This window comes from Tupaia chinensis, unplaced genomic scaffold, assembly GCF_000334495.1.
Source record: "Tupaia chinensis unplaced genomic scaffold, TupChi_1.0 Scaffold000159_1, whole genome shotgun sequence".
NCBI classification, from domain to species: domain Eukaryota; kingdom Metazoa; phylum Chordata; class Mammalia; order Scandentia; family Tupaiidae; genus Tupaia; species Tupaia belangeri.
In genome coordinates this window covers 9,181,924-9,201,356 of record NW_006159630.1, presented here as the reverse complement: position 1 = coordinate 9,201,356, position 19,433 = coordinate 9,181,924, and the positions used below count along the sequence as shown (strand labels likewise).

At 50.0% G+C, this 19,433-nt stretch overlaps 1 protein-coding gene across 5 annotated transcripts in view; it reads right to left on the bottom strand.

Annotated features, from left to right (window-relative positions):
• The window catches only part of SLC39A11 (solute carrier family 39 member 11), a 383,280-nt gene that overhangs the window by 61,161 nt on the left and 302,686 nt on the right, over nucleotides 1–19,433 (bottom strand). For 3 of the 5 annotated variants that reach the window (XM_014586792.2, XM_006145878.2, XM_006145882.2), the window contains exon 7: nucleotides 11,996–12,065. The exons of 1 other annotated variant lie outside the window; for it this stretch is intronic. In XM_014586792.2, the coding sequence (XP_014442278.1) occupies nucleotides 11,996–12,065 (70 nt within the window). Of the gene's footprint in view, nucleotides 1–10,259; nucleotides 11,005–11,995; nucleotides 12,066–19,433 lie in introns of those variants that run through there. One more of the 5 variants, XM_006145885.3, reaches the window with a different exon arrangement.

The following is a 19,433-nucleotide window of genomic DNA, read 5'->3' as shown; positions in this document are numbered from 1 at the left end:
ATCTTTTACAAAAACACTCGAAGTCTTAAAAAAAAAAAAAAAAAAAAAAAAAAGAATACTTAAGAGGCAGGGACATCTGTTGAGACACATCTGGCTCACCAGGCCCGAGATTTCAAAGATTTCCCAGTTGTGATGGATGGAACAGTTGTCCTAAGTCACCTCTAAAGTCCTGTGCTCGGTAACCCTCTGTGGACTGAAGGGGTGGACGGACAGACAGATAAATGGCCTGGTACCTTGTTATCGACTGTGGGGAATGCTTTAACTCTAGTCTGGCTCTGCCCACGTGTCTAGTAGACTTTGGGGGCCTCCTTTCTTCATTTCCCAGGACTGAGGTGGTAAAGACTTTAATAAAATGTCACCACCAAGTTCAATGTGTCACCCGCAAAATGACAAGAAGGAGAATCTAGTTGCTTTGGGTGTTCTGAGTTAGGACTGTCACTCTCCTCTCCTGGGGCAGACAGTCAGAAGCCAGAGCAGCTTCCTGGGTTTCCATGGTCCCATTTCGCAGCTCTGCCCCCTCCCCACCCCAGGTAGGGCCACCTAGGAGCTGCAAGTTCGGAAAGTAAGATGGGGATGACTCTTTGGAGGGCCGAACTGAATGGCCGGCGAAATATCAGGATCAGATTAGCTGGAAGACAAAGATGCCCCTATTTTGAAAAACGTGCAGAGCAAGTTTATAAGAGGACTTCAAAATCTTTGTGGAAAAATGGAATTAACAACGTATGAGTTTATGTGGGTGCAAAAAAATATTGAAATCCATGCAGTTTTTTCAGAAGCCACATTTCCCATGAACTTGGAAAAAAACTTATATAAATTAGTATTTTACAGATACGGTCCTCAGTTCTGCAGGTGTGACCTCTGGAAAAGCCAGACGCCCACTACGAGGTCAGCTCATCTCAAAGCCCACCTCGCTGGAAGGCGAAGGCGCTGTCGGCATGCCGCGCGGGGGCGCTGTCGGCCCAGCACCGCCTGCCAGCACGCGCCGAATACCGACTGTGCATCAAGGCCACCAAGGGCGTGGTCGGACCCGGAGAATGTAAGGAGGAGCTGCCAGTGCATTACCCTAGGATTCCGGGCGAGGACGTTTGATAGGTTTAAGAAAAGAGCGTGTTTATATAAAATAAGATGGAGAGCGCGACCCGCGATTGCAGATGAAAACAGCACTAGAAAGCTCTTCGGATTCCGCAGAAGGAATTGGAGTGTGGGGAGGGGGCGCTGTTCTGCCGGGCAGGCTGGGAGCTGCGGAATCGCGGAGGAAGTGATTCTACCCCTCAAGGCGCCTTCCTGCCCCTCAGGCTGGGTCTCCACTTCTCCAGCTAAAGACCACTCTCCTCCCAGGAGACCAGGCTGGGCAGGGCGTGCCCAATTCCGAGGGCAGGAAGGGCCAAGGTCTAGGACCTTAAGGAAGGGAGGGTCTGCTCTGACCGGAAGTCTGGGAGGCTTGGTCCTGCCTGGCAGGTCTAGAGGCACAGTACCCGCAGGGGTGTGGTTGGAGACAGCAAGTGCCAGTTGTTAAAAGTGAGTGGTTAAAAGTGTGGTGGTTAAGGTGCTTGACGCTCCCCCGTGGTTGGCCGTGGTTCAAGTCTCAGACCTGGTGGCTTGCTTTCTCACTTTCCTTCTCTGTCTCTCTGGTCAAGAATTAAAATAAATGAAGGAATAATTTTTTTTTTTTTTAATTTAAAGGAGGTGTAGTGGCTAAGATGCTGGACTCCCAAATGGCCAACTATGGGCTGAGTCCTGGACCCGGAAGCTTGCTTTCTCTTTTCTCTCTCTCTGGTGACCATAAGTGTGTGTCCTCTAGCCAATTAGAAAAGAAAATAATAGTAATTATAAATAAAATTAAATAAATAATTCTTAAAAAAAAAAGACTCCCCAGCACAATCTAATAATACAGTTTATATTTTAGTGCTGAGACCCCTTCTGGCCACAACAAAGAGACTTCTCAAACCTCTCTTTCTCTCATCTGCAAGCATGTTTTCAAGACTCTCTAGAACAAAAGTGAAGGGACAGACGCATAGATGAGAGGGTCTTCAAGAAGTCATCCCACATGGCTGATTACATAGTTCAAGTCCCAGACCCAGTAGTTTGAAAAACAGGCTGGATGAACGTGTATGGGTGCCCAAAATCCAGAGAGGAGAATGGAAAAGAAGGGACTGTGGCATAGTTATCCCTCCAGGGAGTGCATGGCATGAATTATAAAAATGTTTTCCACCAAAGTAAACTTGTCATTTAATTCCATTTTGATTGGACTTTGTGAAGTGTTCTCATCTAACACATCTTACACAAAGAGACACACTCCACTAGCTAACTAATGACCAGGAAAATATGTCTATTGCCTTGCCTGTTTCTAAGTAAATAGTTGCTTAGTTAACTAATGGCTGCTGTCTTAAGTGATGGTTTTTAAAAATGTTTTTTCTGTATTGACGAGAGAGCACATGCATGCACATGTGAGAGAGGGAGAGGAGCACCCTCCAGTCTGGCCACCCCACCGTCTCCCTCCTCCAGCCCACTGGAGGCCGGGCAGAGACTTGGACTGTGGGCGCTGTGTAAGATGGTTTCTCCTGACCAGCCTGTTACTGCTGTGGCATGGAGCTGGCCCGTAAGTGACTGCCAGTGTGTTGACATGCATACTGTTTTTGTAAGCCAGGGAAAAGGACTGATCTGATTTCGGAATTTTACTTTTTTTGTTTGTTTGTTTTAAGGTGTTTGCCATAAGAGGTGTGCGCTCGCAAAAAAGAGGGAGACAGTGAGAGGGAAAGTGAGAGATCACCCCCAGGAGCCGCAACCCTGCTCCTTCATTCTGCTGGGATTTGGGGCATGCATGCCGCACGCACCCGGCATGATTTCCAAGCCACCAGATCTGGGACTGGAACTACACTCAACCATGTGGAAGTCCAGCTTCTTAACCACTATGCCACCTGCTGGCCCTGATTTTTACTCTTTAATCTAGGAGGAAGGCCTCTACTTGAAAACTGGTTTTCGTCTTTCCGTGTGTAATTTGTGAGCTGTGGGAGGTCCAGATGCAGGGTCAGGTAAGCATCCTCTCTAAGTGCCTGGCATTGGTCAGCATCGATTGGTTGGGACGCTCGGTAGAAAATACGTCCAGTCATATCTTGGGGATGTGCTTTGTGGGCTCCCCGAGGTCTGGCCTCCTTTGCTGTGCTCAGCCTGCTCCAGGCTGGCTGCCCCACCTGTCGGTCAGGGTTTCCGAGGACGGTGCCTCTCCACGGGCTTAGTCAGAGCTGAATGCTGGTGCAGAGATAGGCCGGGCTTGAATTAGGCCTGCCCTGGAGGAGGGCAATGCCTCCTCTCCAGAGTACACCAGGGCACTGCCTCCTTCTCTCCAGAGAACACATTCTTTGCAGGTAAAGATACTTCAGAAAGGAAAACCACATAAGCATCGAACTCCCCAAGGGCACACTGTCTGATGAATTTCTTTGTGGTTGAAACCAAAAGAAATTGTTGTGGGACCAGATCAAAAAGAAGAAAACTGTCTTTCCCTTCAAGAACAGGCTGCCTTTTGCTGGCAGAGAGCCCTCCTGAGGCTGGGACACTGACTTCGAACCAACACCTGGAGGCAGGCTGACAGAGGGAGGAAGGCCGCCAGAGCGCAGGAAGGGACTGGAGAGTGCTCCATGGAGGTGAGTGAGTACCACATCTGAACACTAGGTGGCAGCAGTCATACACAAATGACAGAAAAGGTGCCTGGCATCAGGAAAAAAACGGAATTGAAGTGTATTCTTGGAATATTTACTTTTGACTAATTTTTTTCCCCTCCCCTGTGAGTGGCTACACTGCTATACGTGAGAGAACAGAATTTCCTGCTTCAAAATGCATTGTGAAAAGGGCACAAGAAGAGGTTTTTGTTTTTTGTTTTTTTGTTGTTTGTTTGTTTGTTTTTTTAAAGAAAAAGTGTTAAACACATCCAGGTGTTAAATGACGTATCTTGGCTGAAACTATGGACTGTGTCCACTAAATTAGAGGTGTGCAAACGTTCTGCAGAGGGTCAGACAGGAAATACCTTAACTAATACAAATAGCAAATAATTTCAGCCTTAATGTCTGTTTGTCTGATACTTAAATTTTAATACTTGTCTTCTTTTGATTAGCATTTGCCTTGTATCTTTCTTCATTCTTTTGTCTTCAACATTTTCAAGCCATGTTTTAGAAGTGCCACATGAAGGGGCTGGCAGGTGGTGTGGTGGTTAACGCGCTAGGCTCCCATGTGGGAGACTTTGATTCGAGACCTGGGCCTGGCAACTGGCTACCTCGCTCTCTCTCTTTGGTCAAACTGAATAATAATAATAATAATAATAATAATACATAAAATTAAATAAATAATTCTTTTTAAAAAGAAGTGCCACACATAGAACTGGAATTTTAAAAAGCAAGACCGATCTCTTTTAAAAGATGCATTTAGTCATTTGATACCTGAGTTATTCTACTCTCTTTTTGCATCTCTTTCCAGTGTTCTTCATTCACTCATTCATTTTCTCTCCTTCCTTCTGTCCTATCCACCCCCATTACTAAAATTGTCTTTTGGGTTCACTAGCATATTTATTAATACCTCTTCCCCCCCCCCCCCCCTCACAATTTGTGATCGGCACTTGAGTGGTACACTTGGCAGCCTGTACTTGATCTCTGAGAAATTCAACTTGGCAAATAGACCAGGGAAGTCTAGTTACAGCGAAGGCCTACTCCCATTCGTGTGCACAAACGTTTCCTGGAACCCAGCCACACCCGCTTGTCTGTGTATAGTCTATGATTACTTTGGTACCTGACTACAGAGACTGGTGTAAGAGAGATCCTATAGCCATGGCCATCTGGAACTTTAAGAGGGAGTTTGCTAGGTTTTGCTCTGGAATGAGTTTCTCGTCCTTGGCACACTGAAGAGCACATTCCTTTGTCTTCTATTAGAGCTGAGAAACCTTCTGTTGGTCGAACTGCCATTCTGTGTAAAGAATTGTTGCTTCCTCTGGTGGTTTATGTTTTCCAGACTCCTTAGTCTCTGGTGCTCTGCAGGTCAGCTGCAGCTGCATGATCATCTGAGTCCTCCTACTGCACTTGAGCGTGTACCACTGCAATCTGAAGACACATGTCTCTTGCCACTTCTGAAGATTCTCATCTATTACTTTTTTTTTTTTCCTGGTTTTTGCCATAGGTGGCATGCATTCGCCGGAGACAGAGAGAGATAGTGCAAGGGAAATCGAGAAATCACCCCCCCACACACACACCACCAGGTGATGACCATGCCATCCTTCTCTTCCATTCTCTTCTTGGGCATTTGGGCACACCCACACATGCACCTGGTGTGATTTTCAAGGCACTAAATCTGGGACTTGAACTGCAGTCACCCATGTGGGAGTCCAGCACTTTAACCGTAACACCACCAGCTGGCTTCTCATCTATTCTCTTTAATACTGCCTCCATCTTTCTTGCTCTCTCCTTGGTGATTCCTATTAGTTTATAGAACATTTAAGTGTATTTTCTATGTCTCTTAATATATCTTTCACAGTTTCCACTTCTTTATCTCTGTGCTGGATTCTGGGTGATTTCTTAAGATCAATCATCCAGTTTGTTAATTCTACCTTCAGTTGTATCCAATCAGTTAGCTAATCTACTGCCTTTTCATTTTAATGTCTATACTTTTCACTCTTAAAAGTTCTATTTAGTTATTTCTTTGAAATCTACCTGTTCTTTAGCAAAACTATTATATTTTATTGTTATCATTTTAATTTTTATTAAATATGAAAGTGTTCTTATTTTTGTAGCCTTGTATAGTTATCTTAAAATAAACCCTTTATTTCTCAAGCTTTATTGATTTCTTCCATGAAAGAGAGAGTGAGAAAGAGAAAGAATGACACAGAGAGACAGGCATCCCCAGTAGGTTCCTCATGCTGAGATCAGCCTCAATTAGCCCAAATCACAGGCACACATGTGTGCCCAGTGTACAGAGGGGGACCCTGGCCTGTGAACCTAGGATCATCCCATGAGGATCCATTTGTGTCCTGCTGTGCTACCCTCTAGGCCATAAACCTATTACTTCAGATTAGTTTTAGGTATATGCAAAAGTTCAAAGACTTTAGGGAGTTCCTGCATACCCTGCTCCATTCTCCTATTGTCATCACCTTGCATATGACGGTATGTTTGTCACAACTAAGGAGCTGATACTGGTCCATTACTATTTTTAAAAAATAATTATTTATTTTATTTGTTATTATTATTATTTTTAATTTCATGAGAGAGAGATAAAGCAAGACAGTAAGCCACCAGGCCCAGGACATGAACCATGGTCGGCCACATGGGAGTCCAGCACTCTAACCACTGTGCCACCTGCTGGCCTCAGTTCATTACTATTAACTACATTCCATGCTGTATTCAGATTTCACTATTTTTTCCTTATTGTTCCTTTTCTGTACTGGGGTCCCATCCAGGACAGCACCTCACATTTAGTCTCCTCAGCCTCCTAGGGACTATGATTTTGTCAGACTTTCCTTGTTTTCCATGACCTCCAGTTTGAAAAGTTCTGTTTGGGCATTTTGTCCCTCAATTTGGGTTTACCTGATGTCTTTCTCATATTGTTGCTGGCCAACTAAATCTACTTGCTGCTTCTTGTGGTTAGTGAAATGAGAGGCAGAGGCTGGAGAGGGAGTTTATTCTGTAACTGGTTACAGGGAGACAGCCAGCAAGCACCAGCAAACCCTCCTGAAAAGCTCAGCATGTTCTGGGTATTTATAGGTGCAAGATAGAAGCAGGTGCAAATCATCCCTCACTGGCGTCAGAGTCAATCCCTTTCCCCTGAGTAAGTATCCTGATTCCTTCAAATACCCATTCCTGGTTTCTCATTCCTCAGAAAAATCCCCCCATGACGCAGCACTTGGTCAGGTTGTTCTCATTAGAAGCCTTTCTTAGTTTCCAGTGGTTGCAGTCCTGCTAGACCTCAAGCTCTCCTGCTTCAATATAGCTTTTTTTTTAATAGAGATTTTTGCAATAGGCCATGTGTACTTGCTGAAGAGACAGAGAGACAGAAAGTGAGAAATTACCACCAGGGGGGATGGCCATGCTGCAATCCCTTCTCCTCCATACTCCTCTAGGGATCTTGGGCATGCACACACATGTGCCTGGCCTGAGTTTCAAGTCGCTGGGTCCAGGACTTGAACCACGGTTGACTACATGGGAGTCCAGCGACATAACCATTACACCATTGGCTGGTCCCTATTTTTTTCTAGTTTTCTAGGTATCATCTTTCCTAAATAGTAATTTCTCTTCTAAGGTGGTTTGTCTCTATTTCATTTTTTATTTTAATGTAAGCTTATCTTAAGAGCCCCCGCTCTTCACTCCAAGTACCTGGTTGTCTGAAGTAGAAGAGTTTCTAAGCCTAAAGGACTTCTATTATCCTAAACCAATTTTTTTTATGTTAAAGACTTAATTTTATTATTGTTATTTGAAAAAATTTGCCATAGCACATGTGTGTTCATGAGAGAGAGGGAATGAGAAAGCAAGCTGCCAGGTCCAGGACTCGAACTACAGTCAGCTATGTGGGAGTCCAGTACCTTCACCACCACAGCACCTCTGGCCCCATGCCAGACCAATTTTTGTGCTAATTTCTTCATTGGGTGTTTCTGATACAAGACAGAGTGTACGAATTTGTACCTACTCTCCTGTGTGACGCACAGCTAGGGTTTTTTTTTTTTTTTTGTTTGTTTGTTTGTTTGTTTGTTTGTTTGGAGAGATTTTCACTGTAGGGCGCGTGCGCTCGCCAGACAGACAGAGAGAGACATAGAGACAGAAAGCGAGAAATCACCCCCCAGGGGGGATGGTCACGCCGCAATCCCTTCTCCTCCATTCTCCTCTCGGGATCTTGGGCACGCACGCACACGCGCCCGGCGTGAGTTTTAAGCCACCGGGTCCGGGACACGAACCGCGGTCGACTACATGGGAGTCCAGCGACATAGCCATTACGCTAACTGCTGGTTCCCACAGCGAGGGGTTTGATATCTTGCAATCTATTCCACCCCATACCTTCTCTCTCCATCCAAGAGCCTGGAGAGAAAGTGGGATCCTGGCCCAGTGGGTGCAGTTTTACAGCCCTTTATTTAGATAGGCAGGGCCTACAAGCCCAGGTGTTTTTGCGGGGGCTGATTGAGTTCCCTGACCTCCATGGGCAAGGCCGTGTCTCCATACATTGCACGGGTGCACAGTCCAGCCCTCAGCCCCTCAGCTGTCAGGATCTGAAACCCCGGACCACTCCACTGTGGGCTCCCCCTCATTTCAGCATCTGCCACCTCTCACTCCTTCTCAGTCCTTGGCTGTGGACTAAAAGCCATTTTTGCTCCTTGGTTCCTGGTGGGGCTTCCATGTCAGCTGAGTTCACCACGTACTGGTGACGCATTTTAAGCATCTTGGAAGAACCAGGTCATATAAATGGTGTTTTCTGCAGAGACCAGCACAGTGGAGGGTGCAGGGTAGGACTCGCTAGAGAGCAAATAACCAGATGAGTGGAATCAACAGAACCTGGCGGGGACAGGTACTGAGTGAGCACGGGAGACGCAGCGCACACAGCAGCAGGTGCCCAGAGCCCCTCTGTCTGACACTCCATGTCACAGTGGCCCAGGCCTCGTGCTGTCCTATGCAGTCCCCGGGACAACGTGATTTCACCAGCGACTCACCTAACAGCTGCCTGTTCCCCTAGCTCTATCTCATCATCTGCTTTCTCTTTTCCCTCCTAAAAGAGTGAGCTGAAAATGAGTGTGGCTGGATGTAACCCAATTCACCGAGCAAAAGTTTCATCCTGGGATCGTAGATGGTAATCTAAGGCAAGACGCTGCATCAGGGATGACCCCATCACAGCCCTTTTCCTGCTTCTGCAGGGCCAGCCTCTGTGGCCCCTGCCATGAGCACTGACCGTGGGTCCAAAGCCCCAGAGTGATGAGACAACTGGAAGCCACATTTCTGGACCTTGTACAAACGGGGACAACACGGTCCCGACCAGTCACTGGACTGAGCACTCTGCTACCCACGGGGTTGCAGACTGCCTGCTCAGCTCCCTGGTCAGGAAGTTGAGCGATTGCCTCTTGGCTACCTGAGCAGGACGTTCTGGCTTTCCAACCCCACCCCCTCCAGTCTCCATCCCCACAGTGAACCCCTGGAGCATAGGCTAAAGGCAGAGGAAGCTAGCCAGCCTCGTTGGGACCTGGGGAAGGAGTGGCAATGGCGACCTCAGCGTGGATTTCTAAGTGGGGCAGCTCCCTCATTCCCTTTCAGTCACCTGCATTGCAGGGACCTCCTCCTCCCGGGAACACTCTGCGGGTACAGTTGCCATGGTGGCAGTGCTCCGATGACTCTGGCCCCCAGACTGACATAGTGGGCAGGTGGGGGTGGGGACACAGGACTCCTTCAGTGATGTTCCTGTACCAGAGGGACTTGTGAGGCTGAACCCAGCAAGGCCTGCTCCCCAGTTAAAGGATCTTCTTGAGGGTTCATATAACTCAGAGATACTCTGGGGAAGGAAGGAGCTGACTTCAACATCCTTCAATTTAAAAAAATTATTTATTTCTCTCTTCCTTGAGCAAGAGAGACATGGGAGAGAGAGAGGGACAGAGAGACAGCACCCCCAATAGGATCTCAATGCTGTGATCCACCCTTAGCCTCAGCCAGCCCTGGATTCCGGGTGCACACCAGACCAGTGCACTCAGGGGGTCTCTGGACGCGAACCAGGAACGCTCCCAGGCAGGAGAGCCTTGTACGGCATCACATTTAACCGCTGCACCACCATCCCACCCCAATGTTGGAAATGGTTGCTCCACTTTCTTCAGAAATATTCAGGAAGACTAGCAGAAAGTGCAGGTGACACACTAGAGCAGCATTGGAATTGACATCGTAATGTCACAGGGGACATGGTGCCACCAGACAGAGCGCCGGGCCTGTGAGGGCAATGCCTGGGGCCACGTTTGCTGGGCGCAGACCTTCTACAGCGTGTGCAGTTTCCTGGGCTCTGGGAGGACCCGGCCTTTCAATGCTTATAAGGTCAGGCCCTCAGGGCTCCTCCGCTCCGCGGACTCTGCCTGCCTCTGAAGTTTCTCAGGGTCTAATGAAGTCAAGATCAAACTGGTCGTGCCAAGAAGCAACGGGATGAAGTCCCCCCAGCCCTGCAGGAAAAGCAGTCTGCAGGGTGTGATGAGTCATAGCCAGCCCTTGCGTGTGGTGGCGCTTCTTACATGTTAAAGGCCTTTCATCCCCATCTAACGTCGCATTTGATTTTCACAATAGGCATCATTTTAATGGGTGCTGCTAGAGACAGGGTGAGGAAATGACTTGGGAGAAACAAGTAGGAAGTTGAAGACAGGAAAAATTGTTTGATGTAGAACATGCCAGCCCACATGCATGTTTGGGGCTTCATGGAGTACGCACGCCCCTAAGCATACTGCCTTAGAAGTCAGCGGCCGGCAATGACAACATTTGCATGCAGGGACTCCACTTCGGCTGGAGAAACAGATACGAGAGGGGGCAAAACACAGTCCTTATGGACGTAAGAGGCCCCATGCGAGTCTGAGACCCTGGGAAGAAGGTAAAGGGGGTTCTGTGAGGCATTAGGTCCTGACGCTGTGTCCCAGCCACAGGGTCGATCAGAACAGGAGGTGGTGCCCTGCGGCTGGGGGAGGGGAGACAGTACTTTGGAATTGCAGCAGGACCGAGTCAGGGGATGAGCGAGATGCAGGAGTGATAGACCGTGGCTCTTGAGCCGTCTGGCCTGAATGATGTCTTTAAATAGTTGGGACTCCAGTGCCTTCGCTAGTGCACGGGTGTTGAGGTTCACCTCAGTGCAGTTCATCACTGGGAGCACAGGGCCAGTGGGGCATCGGGGATGACGGCGGGCTTGGCATGGCCAGCTGGGTGCCAGGTGGTGCCGGGACAGCCTGCAGGAGGGCAGGTCCCATGTGACAGCCGATGGAGCCCCAGTTCACCTTTGGGAATGCTGAGCGTGGTGGGAGGTCCTACAAAACGTCTGGAAGGAGAAAGGCCCACAAAGATAAGCCCAGGAGAAACGTCCAGGCCGGAGATCACCTGGGGGCATCACCAGCAAGTAGACGAAGCCACGGGAATGGCGGGAATGGCGACCACCTCCCAGGGAGGGGAGAGCGTGTGAGAAGAAAAGATGTTTGGAGATCAGGCCCTGGGGGCATCAGGAGTTCGAGCAAGGAAGAGAGGCCCACAAGAGCTTTGGAAGGGGCAAGGGTCCAGGGCACAGCCAGGAGAGCCCAGATCCAGAAAGAAGGGAGAGTTCTGGAAAGGAGGAACGGCGCGAGCACCCCGGCCGCCCTCCTCACCCGTCTATGGTGCTGAGCGTACGGCATGCCGTCACAGCCCTGGCTCTCTCTCTTATTTTCATTTTTTAAAATTTGCCATAGGCCATGTGTGCCACCAGAGAGAGAGAGAGAGAAGAGGGAAAGTGAGGAAGCACTCCCCGGGGGGGTGACCATACCACAGTTCTTTCTCCTTCATTCTCTTCTCAGGATTTTGGGCACACACATGCATGACCTGGCATGTTTTCCAAGAGACAAGATCTGGGACTCAAACTTCTCAGCCAGCCATGTGGGATCCAGCTGCCTTAACCACCATGCCAGCTGGTTTTTAACACAGGATCTTGCTGTCCCACTACGCTGGCACACTATGGTGCCAGGCCAACCTCGAGCTTCTAATTCTCTTGCCTCAGCTTCCTGAGTCCCTGGGGTTGTAGGTGTGAGCCATTGCTCCAGGCCCATCGGGCCAGGGCGGCCAGGAATTGAACCCAGGCCCCCATGTGGTCCCGGCCTGCAGAGCACAGCATCTTAGCAGTACGAGCAGCCGCGCCTGGGCTCTAGATCCATGTTCTGCTTTTAATACGGATACTCATGTGACAGCTCATCTGAGAAAGTGTGCAAACCCGCTGCCACAGTTTGGAGCGACTCCACCACCCTCATGCAGCTCCGTCAGTCAGGGCCCAGGCACGGGCTTACCTCGCACTCTCAAAGGTGGCAGATGCTGTTTTCTCTACAGCCCCAAATCCAACTCCAACAGCAAGGCCCTCTGAAATAGACAGAAACGCACCAGGGGTTAGGAGTCATTCCCCAGTAAGGATCATCGCCGTCACTGGGTCAGGGAAGGTCGCACTGGGCTGCCTTAACAACAATCGCCATGGAGCCTCAGCCCCGAGGGGAAACTACGTCTGCGATATTGTAACACCCGCGTTCTCCCGTGTCTCCTGGCATCAACCCCTAGAAATCCTCAGCATCGTGTCCTTGTATACAGATGAGAGGGCTGGTTGTGGGCAGCTCCTGGGAGCTTTAGGGCAGGGCACTGGTCACCACAAAGCCCAAGTCAGCAACAGAGTGTGGGACTCTCAACCTCGCCCCTCAACCTCCAAGGAGGGGAGGGCGGCTGAAGGTTAAGCTCATCGCCCACAGCCAGTGATTTAATTAATTACATCTATATAAGGAAGGATTAATTAAGAAAGAAAGAAGACAGGGTTTGAAGTGCTCCCAGATAGCAGAATGCATTGAGCTTCCTGGAGGTGGCGTCCCCAGAGCAGGCATGGATGCGAGGTGCCCCTTCTTCTATATGCCTTGCCCTGGACCTCTCTGTACCCTTGTAACAACCTCTATACAAACTAGTCACCAACAGTAAGTGCTTCCCCGAGGTCCGAGCCGCTGTGTAAATTAATTCAACCTGAGGAAGGGGCTGCTGGAACCCCAGTTTATAGCCAGGGAGTCAAAAGCACAGCTTTGACAACCTGGGGCTTGCAAGTGGCATGGGGAATGGGGGAGGGGCAGTCTCGGCATGTTTCGACCCCTGACCAGTCCATGGATCTGAAATGCGGTCGCCACGTGAGGCCCAGCTTCCCTTGAACAGTGCACACTGCTGGGCCCGGAGCCGGTTCTGTTCACTCACTTTTTATTTTAAGGCACCTGGAGACAGTTCTTAAGGAAGGCAGTACACCGGCAGGCCTCGCTTATCACCCCTCCTCCAAGATGACTCCAGGTTCCAAATTAGGACTTGTATTCAAAATCCTGGCCTCTCTGAGGGTCTCTCCCTGGGAAACGGGGAGCTGGCGGGCCTTTCTTGGCCAGGCACGGGACTGTGGGTCTTGTCCACGAGTAACAAGTGGGAGCTGTCACCTCGTCTACGGCTCAGGGAGGAAAGGTGAAGAGAGCCCAAGTCCAGAATCTCTGTTCTCCTTCTCTCCAAGGCAGAGGTTTAAGGACTCCTGAGGCATCTGGCAAGCCTCGGGAAGGAGAGTGTGGAAGGCAAGGACAAGCGTCCACGTGAGGTGCCAGTGTTGGCGAGAGCCGAATTCCAGGACAGGACAGGCCGACAGATAGATCCCTGGGTTCAGACGGCAGGGAGGAGGCTGGCCGTGCACCGCTCAGTTGCTGCCACTTGGCCTGTCTCCTACTTCACGAGCCCAGAGTTTCCAAACCTGCCATTCTCAGTCTTTTTCGTACCACAGCCCCACCCATAATAGCAAGTCTCCAAGGCAAAGATTAAAGGCAGGGTCCTGACCCACCGGGAAGAGGTGTCAAAGGCTGGAGAGGGACGGAATGGATCTCCTGACCCCAGATGGGCTTTTCTTTCCCTTTGAAAACATTCACTTTCTTAAACTATAAACATCTGGTGGGCTCTTTTGCTAAAAAACATTTTGCTAATTAGTCTTTTTATGCAAATGATAGAGTAGCCCACAGCAAAAGGACCAACGTTAATTGTGAACTAACCCCTGCAATTGTCCAGGGGCAGCCCAAGTGCCTTGACTCACATAAATGCTCACACCAGCTCTGGGAGCTTGGGGAGGGAGTGCCCAGGGACCGATGAGGACCTGTGCTTGCCTGGAGGGACACGCCTCAGTCCTCCATTCTATTCCTTCTCTCACGTGGCCTCTGCCACCCCATGCTGCTGACCTGGGTACCCTGAAGAGGTAAAGGGCAAAACTAGTGCCCACCCTGGTTTGCCAAGGGACCCGCTCACAAACAAATGTTCTGTGCTTGCTTGCAAACCAGCCTTCCTCTATGCTCCAGTGGTCCTGGGGAAGAGAACCGTGAGCCCCTGTTCCCAAAATGCACACTACACGACAGAGGGGGCAAACCCTGTTTTCTCCTGGATTTAGAAAGGGAGAAGAGGAAGAGGAGGTAAGGCGACAAAGGCAGGGATGAGCCTGAGCGTTCAACCGATGAGAAGCCAAGACACGCACGCGCGGGAAGAGCATAAAGAAGAGGATAAGGCAGACGCCGAGGATCAGCAGATGGTGGAGAGAACCCGCTGGGTGGAAGGGAACGAGAGAGCTGCCAGCGAGAGCCCACACCCCAGGTGTTCCACCAAAAGTACAAATGAGGACGGTAATTAAGACAAGAAACCAAAAGTGACTGGAATATCATTAGTAGCTGTTGCCCCTTTCACAGCTGTTGCCATAACTCAGGTGCAAAGAGAGGAAAAATAAGCTGCCAGCCCTGGATTGGCAAGTCCGGCTTAACACAGAGGGCCCGGGCCTTGAGGGTAAACTTGAAAATAAGCACTGGAACGGAAGCAGCGCCTCCCGCCTGTCCTGGGGCTGGGAGGGGGCGTGTCTACCTCTGCCCATCTCCCCATTGCTCCTGCGTCTCCATCTCGCTGGGGCCTCCACGTGGGGAAGAATAACATGGGCTTCCGTTGAGGCAGACGTGGGCTCAAATCCTGGCATATTACATGAGGTTCTTGTTAAAGCAAAGGAAAGAGAACGCTGCTTTGCTTAGAGAATGGAGGCAGTAAATGAGACGGGTCTGATGTTCCGAGAAGACATTCTCACCGATGACCTTTCATCGTGGGGGCCTGTCCTGGGCACTAGTGATCAGCAGCTTCCCTGGCCTTTACCTGCTAAAGGCCACTAACATCCTCCGCCCTAGTGTGCCATTTAAGGATGTCTCCAGAAATTGCCAAATGTCCCCTGGAGGGAAGGAGGGGAGAGACAGCATGCAGGCTTCAGAACTGCTGGCCAAGAACAGGTAGATGTCCCACCAATGTTGATTTCCCTCTCTTCTTCCCAGCGAAGGCACCTACGATAAACATGTTTGAACTCTTCTAGAACATTCTTAGAGTTGAAGTAGGTGAAGGAAAGTCAGCAATTAAAAACAAATATTGTCTCTTTCGATCGAGGGTTAACCAGCTCTTACATTTAAGGGCATGGGGTGAATTTACAGGTTTTCTTACCAGTCTCCAAAAGACTAAGGTCTATGCGATTAACTCTGCCTAATGTCTTAGTCTGTCTGGACGACTGTATAACAAATGAACATCAACTGGGTGCATTATAAACAATGGAAATTTATTTCTTACAGTTCTGGAAGCTGGGAAAAGGTGCTAGCAGATCCTGTGTCTGGTGAGGATGGCTTCCTGGCTCATGAATAGGGTCTTCACATGGAAAGGATAAGAGGGTCTCTCTCAGGCTCCGTTTATGAGGGCACTAGTACCGAAGCCCTCCTTCCTAAGACCGTCATGTTGGGCTTTAGGATTTCTGCATATAAGCTTTGGACGGAAATGAGCATTCAGACCAAGCACCTGACACGCAGGGGGTCAGCCTCGGGTGGGAAGGAATGTCCCTACAGGGCAGACTGAGACAGGCAGCAATCTGGGTTCAGCTGTAACCCTGCTGCTGCAGAGGCAGCTCCCTGAGGGATGTCGTGGGGACATCCTCCTCCCGCCACCTGGCTGTGCTCCTTGGGATATGGGCCCAGCTGTCAAACTGCCTCAGCCTGAGTAGGACTTCTGAAACGAACACGGTTGTCCCCATGGCTTAAGACGGAGGCTCTGTTTCCCCTGTTCTGGACTGTTGCTCTTGGCAGCTCTAGGATGCACTCCCCTTGGGTGGCCTTCCTCCCAGGACTCCTCTGGGCTCAGGGGTAACCAGAGGCTCAGCCTTTCCCTGCCCTCCCTCCTGTGCCTGAGGACTTCTAAAACGAACACGGTTGTCCCCATGGCTGAAGATGGGGGCTCTCGTTTCCCCTGTTCTGGACTGTTGCTCTTGGCAGCTCTAGGATGCACTCCCCTTGGGTGGCCTTCCTCCCAGGACTCCTCTGGGCTCAGGGGTAACCAGAGGCTCAGCCTTTCCCTGCCCTCCCTCCTGTGCCTGCCCGCCAGGCAATTAGACGGGTGCCCTAAACCGCCCTGCTGTAGGCCACTCGTTCTTCAGTGGGGTCTCCAGCTTAAGTCTCATGGCATCAGTTTTAGATGTTATAGCCAAAAGCAGTCTGGAAAATGTCAACGCAAAGGCCAGGCTGAAAATGAGAGGTGATGCTATTGTTTTTTCTCTTTTAAAAGACATTAAAATTAAGATAGCAACTAACATCCTCTGGGGGGTTAATAAATATTCAATACGGCCACCTCCACCACGGCCAAATCCCAAGGGTGGAGAAATGACTTGAATAGAATGGCCTTCTCGTTTCCATCTCCTCTGAGGACAGAGTAAGAGAAAAATGACTTAAATTGCAGCCACAGGGATTCAGGCAAAACAAAGAATTACATGAGAGAGGAGGGCCTTGAGACAGATGGGGAAATCATGGAAGGACGAGAGAGTAACCCTTCTCTGTGGGGGGAGTGGGCTTCGAAGGGATGATCGTCACGGGGAGAGGACGCTGACTGAGCAGGATGGAAGGGGGTGGCCTCTGGCTGCCCCTGCTAGCCAGAGGACACTTCACCATCCAGTATTGGCTCAATTCTAGGAGCACGACCGAGCATCCACCTCTGTGCTTCCAAGTCCCAGTAAGTCACCGCCTAAAACACAGAAAAATAACCATGTTGGAGCATCTGTCACTGGGGGTGACTCCGGGAGCCCTGAGGATGGAACACACCCACTCCCAGCTGCTCAGGAGCCTCCAAGGACTGGGTGAGCTCAGCTTTGACTCCTCTGTCCTGGCCCGTCGAGAACCATCATGAAGCTGGGGCAGGGGCACCGTGCTGGGAGGGGACATCACATAATGTTATCCAGGGCTCTTCTGGTCATAAAATCTTGTTAGTCTCTCGGGAGAGCCGACATGTGGGCAGGGCTGTCATTCTCAGTCTGATCCCTGCCACTGAGCTGGGCCTTCTGGGCAGGCTGCCTGGCCCGCGCCGTGCGGATGATCCTGCCTGCCAGGCCGCACCTGGCTGCAGGTGTCTAGCAGGAAGCGACAACAGGGAGGTGAGGACTGATCACACGATGTGCTTATTAAACAGAAAGCTGGTAGAGCAGACCACGTATCACCAAGGAACCTCATGGAGGCTGGTAAAGGCCAAAGAGCATGGATGTGCTTGCTTTGGGTTTCTTTTCATGAGCAAGTAGTTTAATGCACTTTTCTGATATGGGTTACTAAGCTGCTACTTGTATCAGACAAAGGGAAGTGTTGGAAAAGATAAAAACTAAAGGTGGGGCTGAGAGCGACACGACAGGAACACGACACTCTGCAATGGACTGACGGGGAGCTTCTGGGTTTGTGTCCTGAAGTCTCCCCAAACACACTGGCTGTATACATGCATGCCCAGGATCCTAGCTGGCTGAGGAATCCCGGCAGGAAGACACAGTTGGGATGACTCTCTCTATCTATCTCTGTCTCTCAGAAGAAATTAATAAAAAAACTTAAAAGAAAATAGAGGCATTCCAGAAGAGGTGATCATCTAAATCAAATTCTTTCTTTTCTTTTCTTTTTTCTTAGGTTTTGCCAGAGGGTGCATGCACTTGCCAGAGAGACAGTGAGAGGAAGAGTGAGAAATCACCCTCCAGGGGGGACAGCCGTGCTGAGACCCTTCTCCTCCATTCTCCTCCTGGGATTCTGGGCATGCAAGCACATGCACCCAGAGTGATTTTCAAGCTGCCAGGTCTGGGATTTGAACCATGGTTGGCCATGTGGGAGTGCAGCACCTTTACCACCCTGCCACCTGCTGCCCCCCTAACTCACATTCTTATCAATAAAATTGCATCTTGGAGTCTATAAAGGGATGTTTGATAATTCAAGATCTGCTACCATGAATCCTCCCATAAAGAAAATAACCACTTCCTAACTGACATATGCGAGTGTCCTTTTTGGACATGTTTGATTGTCTCAAGTTGAGCCCCCTCTACAAAATGATGAGCCCAGAAAATGTTCCCCTCCCATCACTGCAGCCTCCTCAGAATTTAGCCAACCACAGCGGACCACAGAGAAGGCAGCATTGCTTGTGTGCATGAATAGGACACACTGATGGGCATGTCTTCATGCATCTGGTGGGGGCGTCTTCTTCAACACCCACATCCCAGTGTCAATTTCAATTTCCGTTAGTTCTTTTTTTTTTTTTTTTAAGAATTATTTTATTTACAACCAGACAAAGATCAGATCACAGTGATCCCACCGAGAAAAGGAGAAAGAATTGCTAGTACAGAAAATGACGAGTGTTCCAACCCAGACCTGCTCCACCTCCAGACGCTTGCCTCCAGCCAACGTGCCCTCACCGTGAGCCACTGTCACCCACACCTGGGTGTGGACTGGATCTACAAGATTAATCCTGCAGGCCCAGGGACAGGCTGGTGTACTTAGGAGCCAGACAGGGCCCTGTGGTCGGCTCTCCAAGCCTTTGTCTGCCTAGTTGAGCCCAGGCAGTGTTCAGCTTTAATGCCAAGGGACTCATCAGATGCAAAGGGGCAGGCCAGGTAGCTCTGGCTGGGGAGGTGACACCATCTTGGAAGTCACAGAAAACCCATAATTCCCTCCACCTTGCCTGGTAGGGAATTTGTATGAAGTCTCTGTGCTCTCTGGAGAGGGAGGCTGACACCCGTGGTTCCCACAGACTTGGTTCCATCCACCAACCCCTCGGTGTATAAGGGCTTTCAACCACGCAACCAAGGTCTGTGGGTTCTGAACCAGAGCCAGTAGGGTTGCCAGGTCACTGCACTTCCTGCCTCCACTCCCATGGATCTGGCAACCCACAGCACGTAGGTAGGCATGGCTACGTTCTGGGGAACCTCTTAAGTTAACAACAAATCCCTTTGGAGGGCTTTAGGGAGGACTAAGCACCTAAGAAACTCCACAATCATGAGAAGGCAGACAGGGAAGACATTAGGCTGTGAACAGTGTGATGGCATGGGATCATCTCCCCCAAACACGCATGCCCTGTGATCGGTGGACCCCAGACAGCTGAGGTGGGTGGGCTTTCTGGTGCTCCCAAGATGTCGGGGCTGTAGACAGAGGTTTGGCTAAGCGCTGCCTCCACCCCAGTCAGTGCGAGAGGGAGGTCCCAGTCCCACACCTGTACAAAGAAGCCAGGAACTCTGCAAACCATTGGTCATCAGCTCTCTACCTGACCCTAAGACACACCTGTCTCTGAGGTAGGTGGAATTCCAGGAGGGAGAGTGGGAAGCATGGTTAAAATCTTGCCCCATGGCTGCAGACCCATCTTGAAGGCTCAGAAACCACTAGGCAGAAGTTG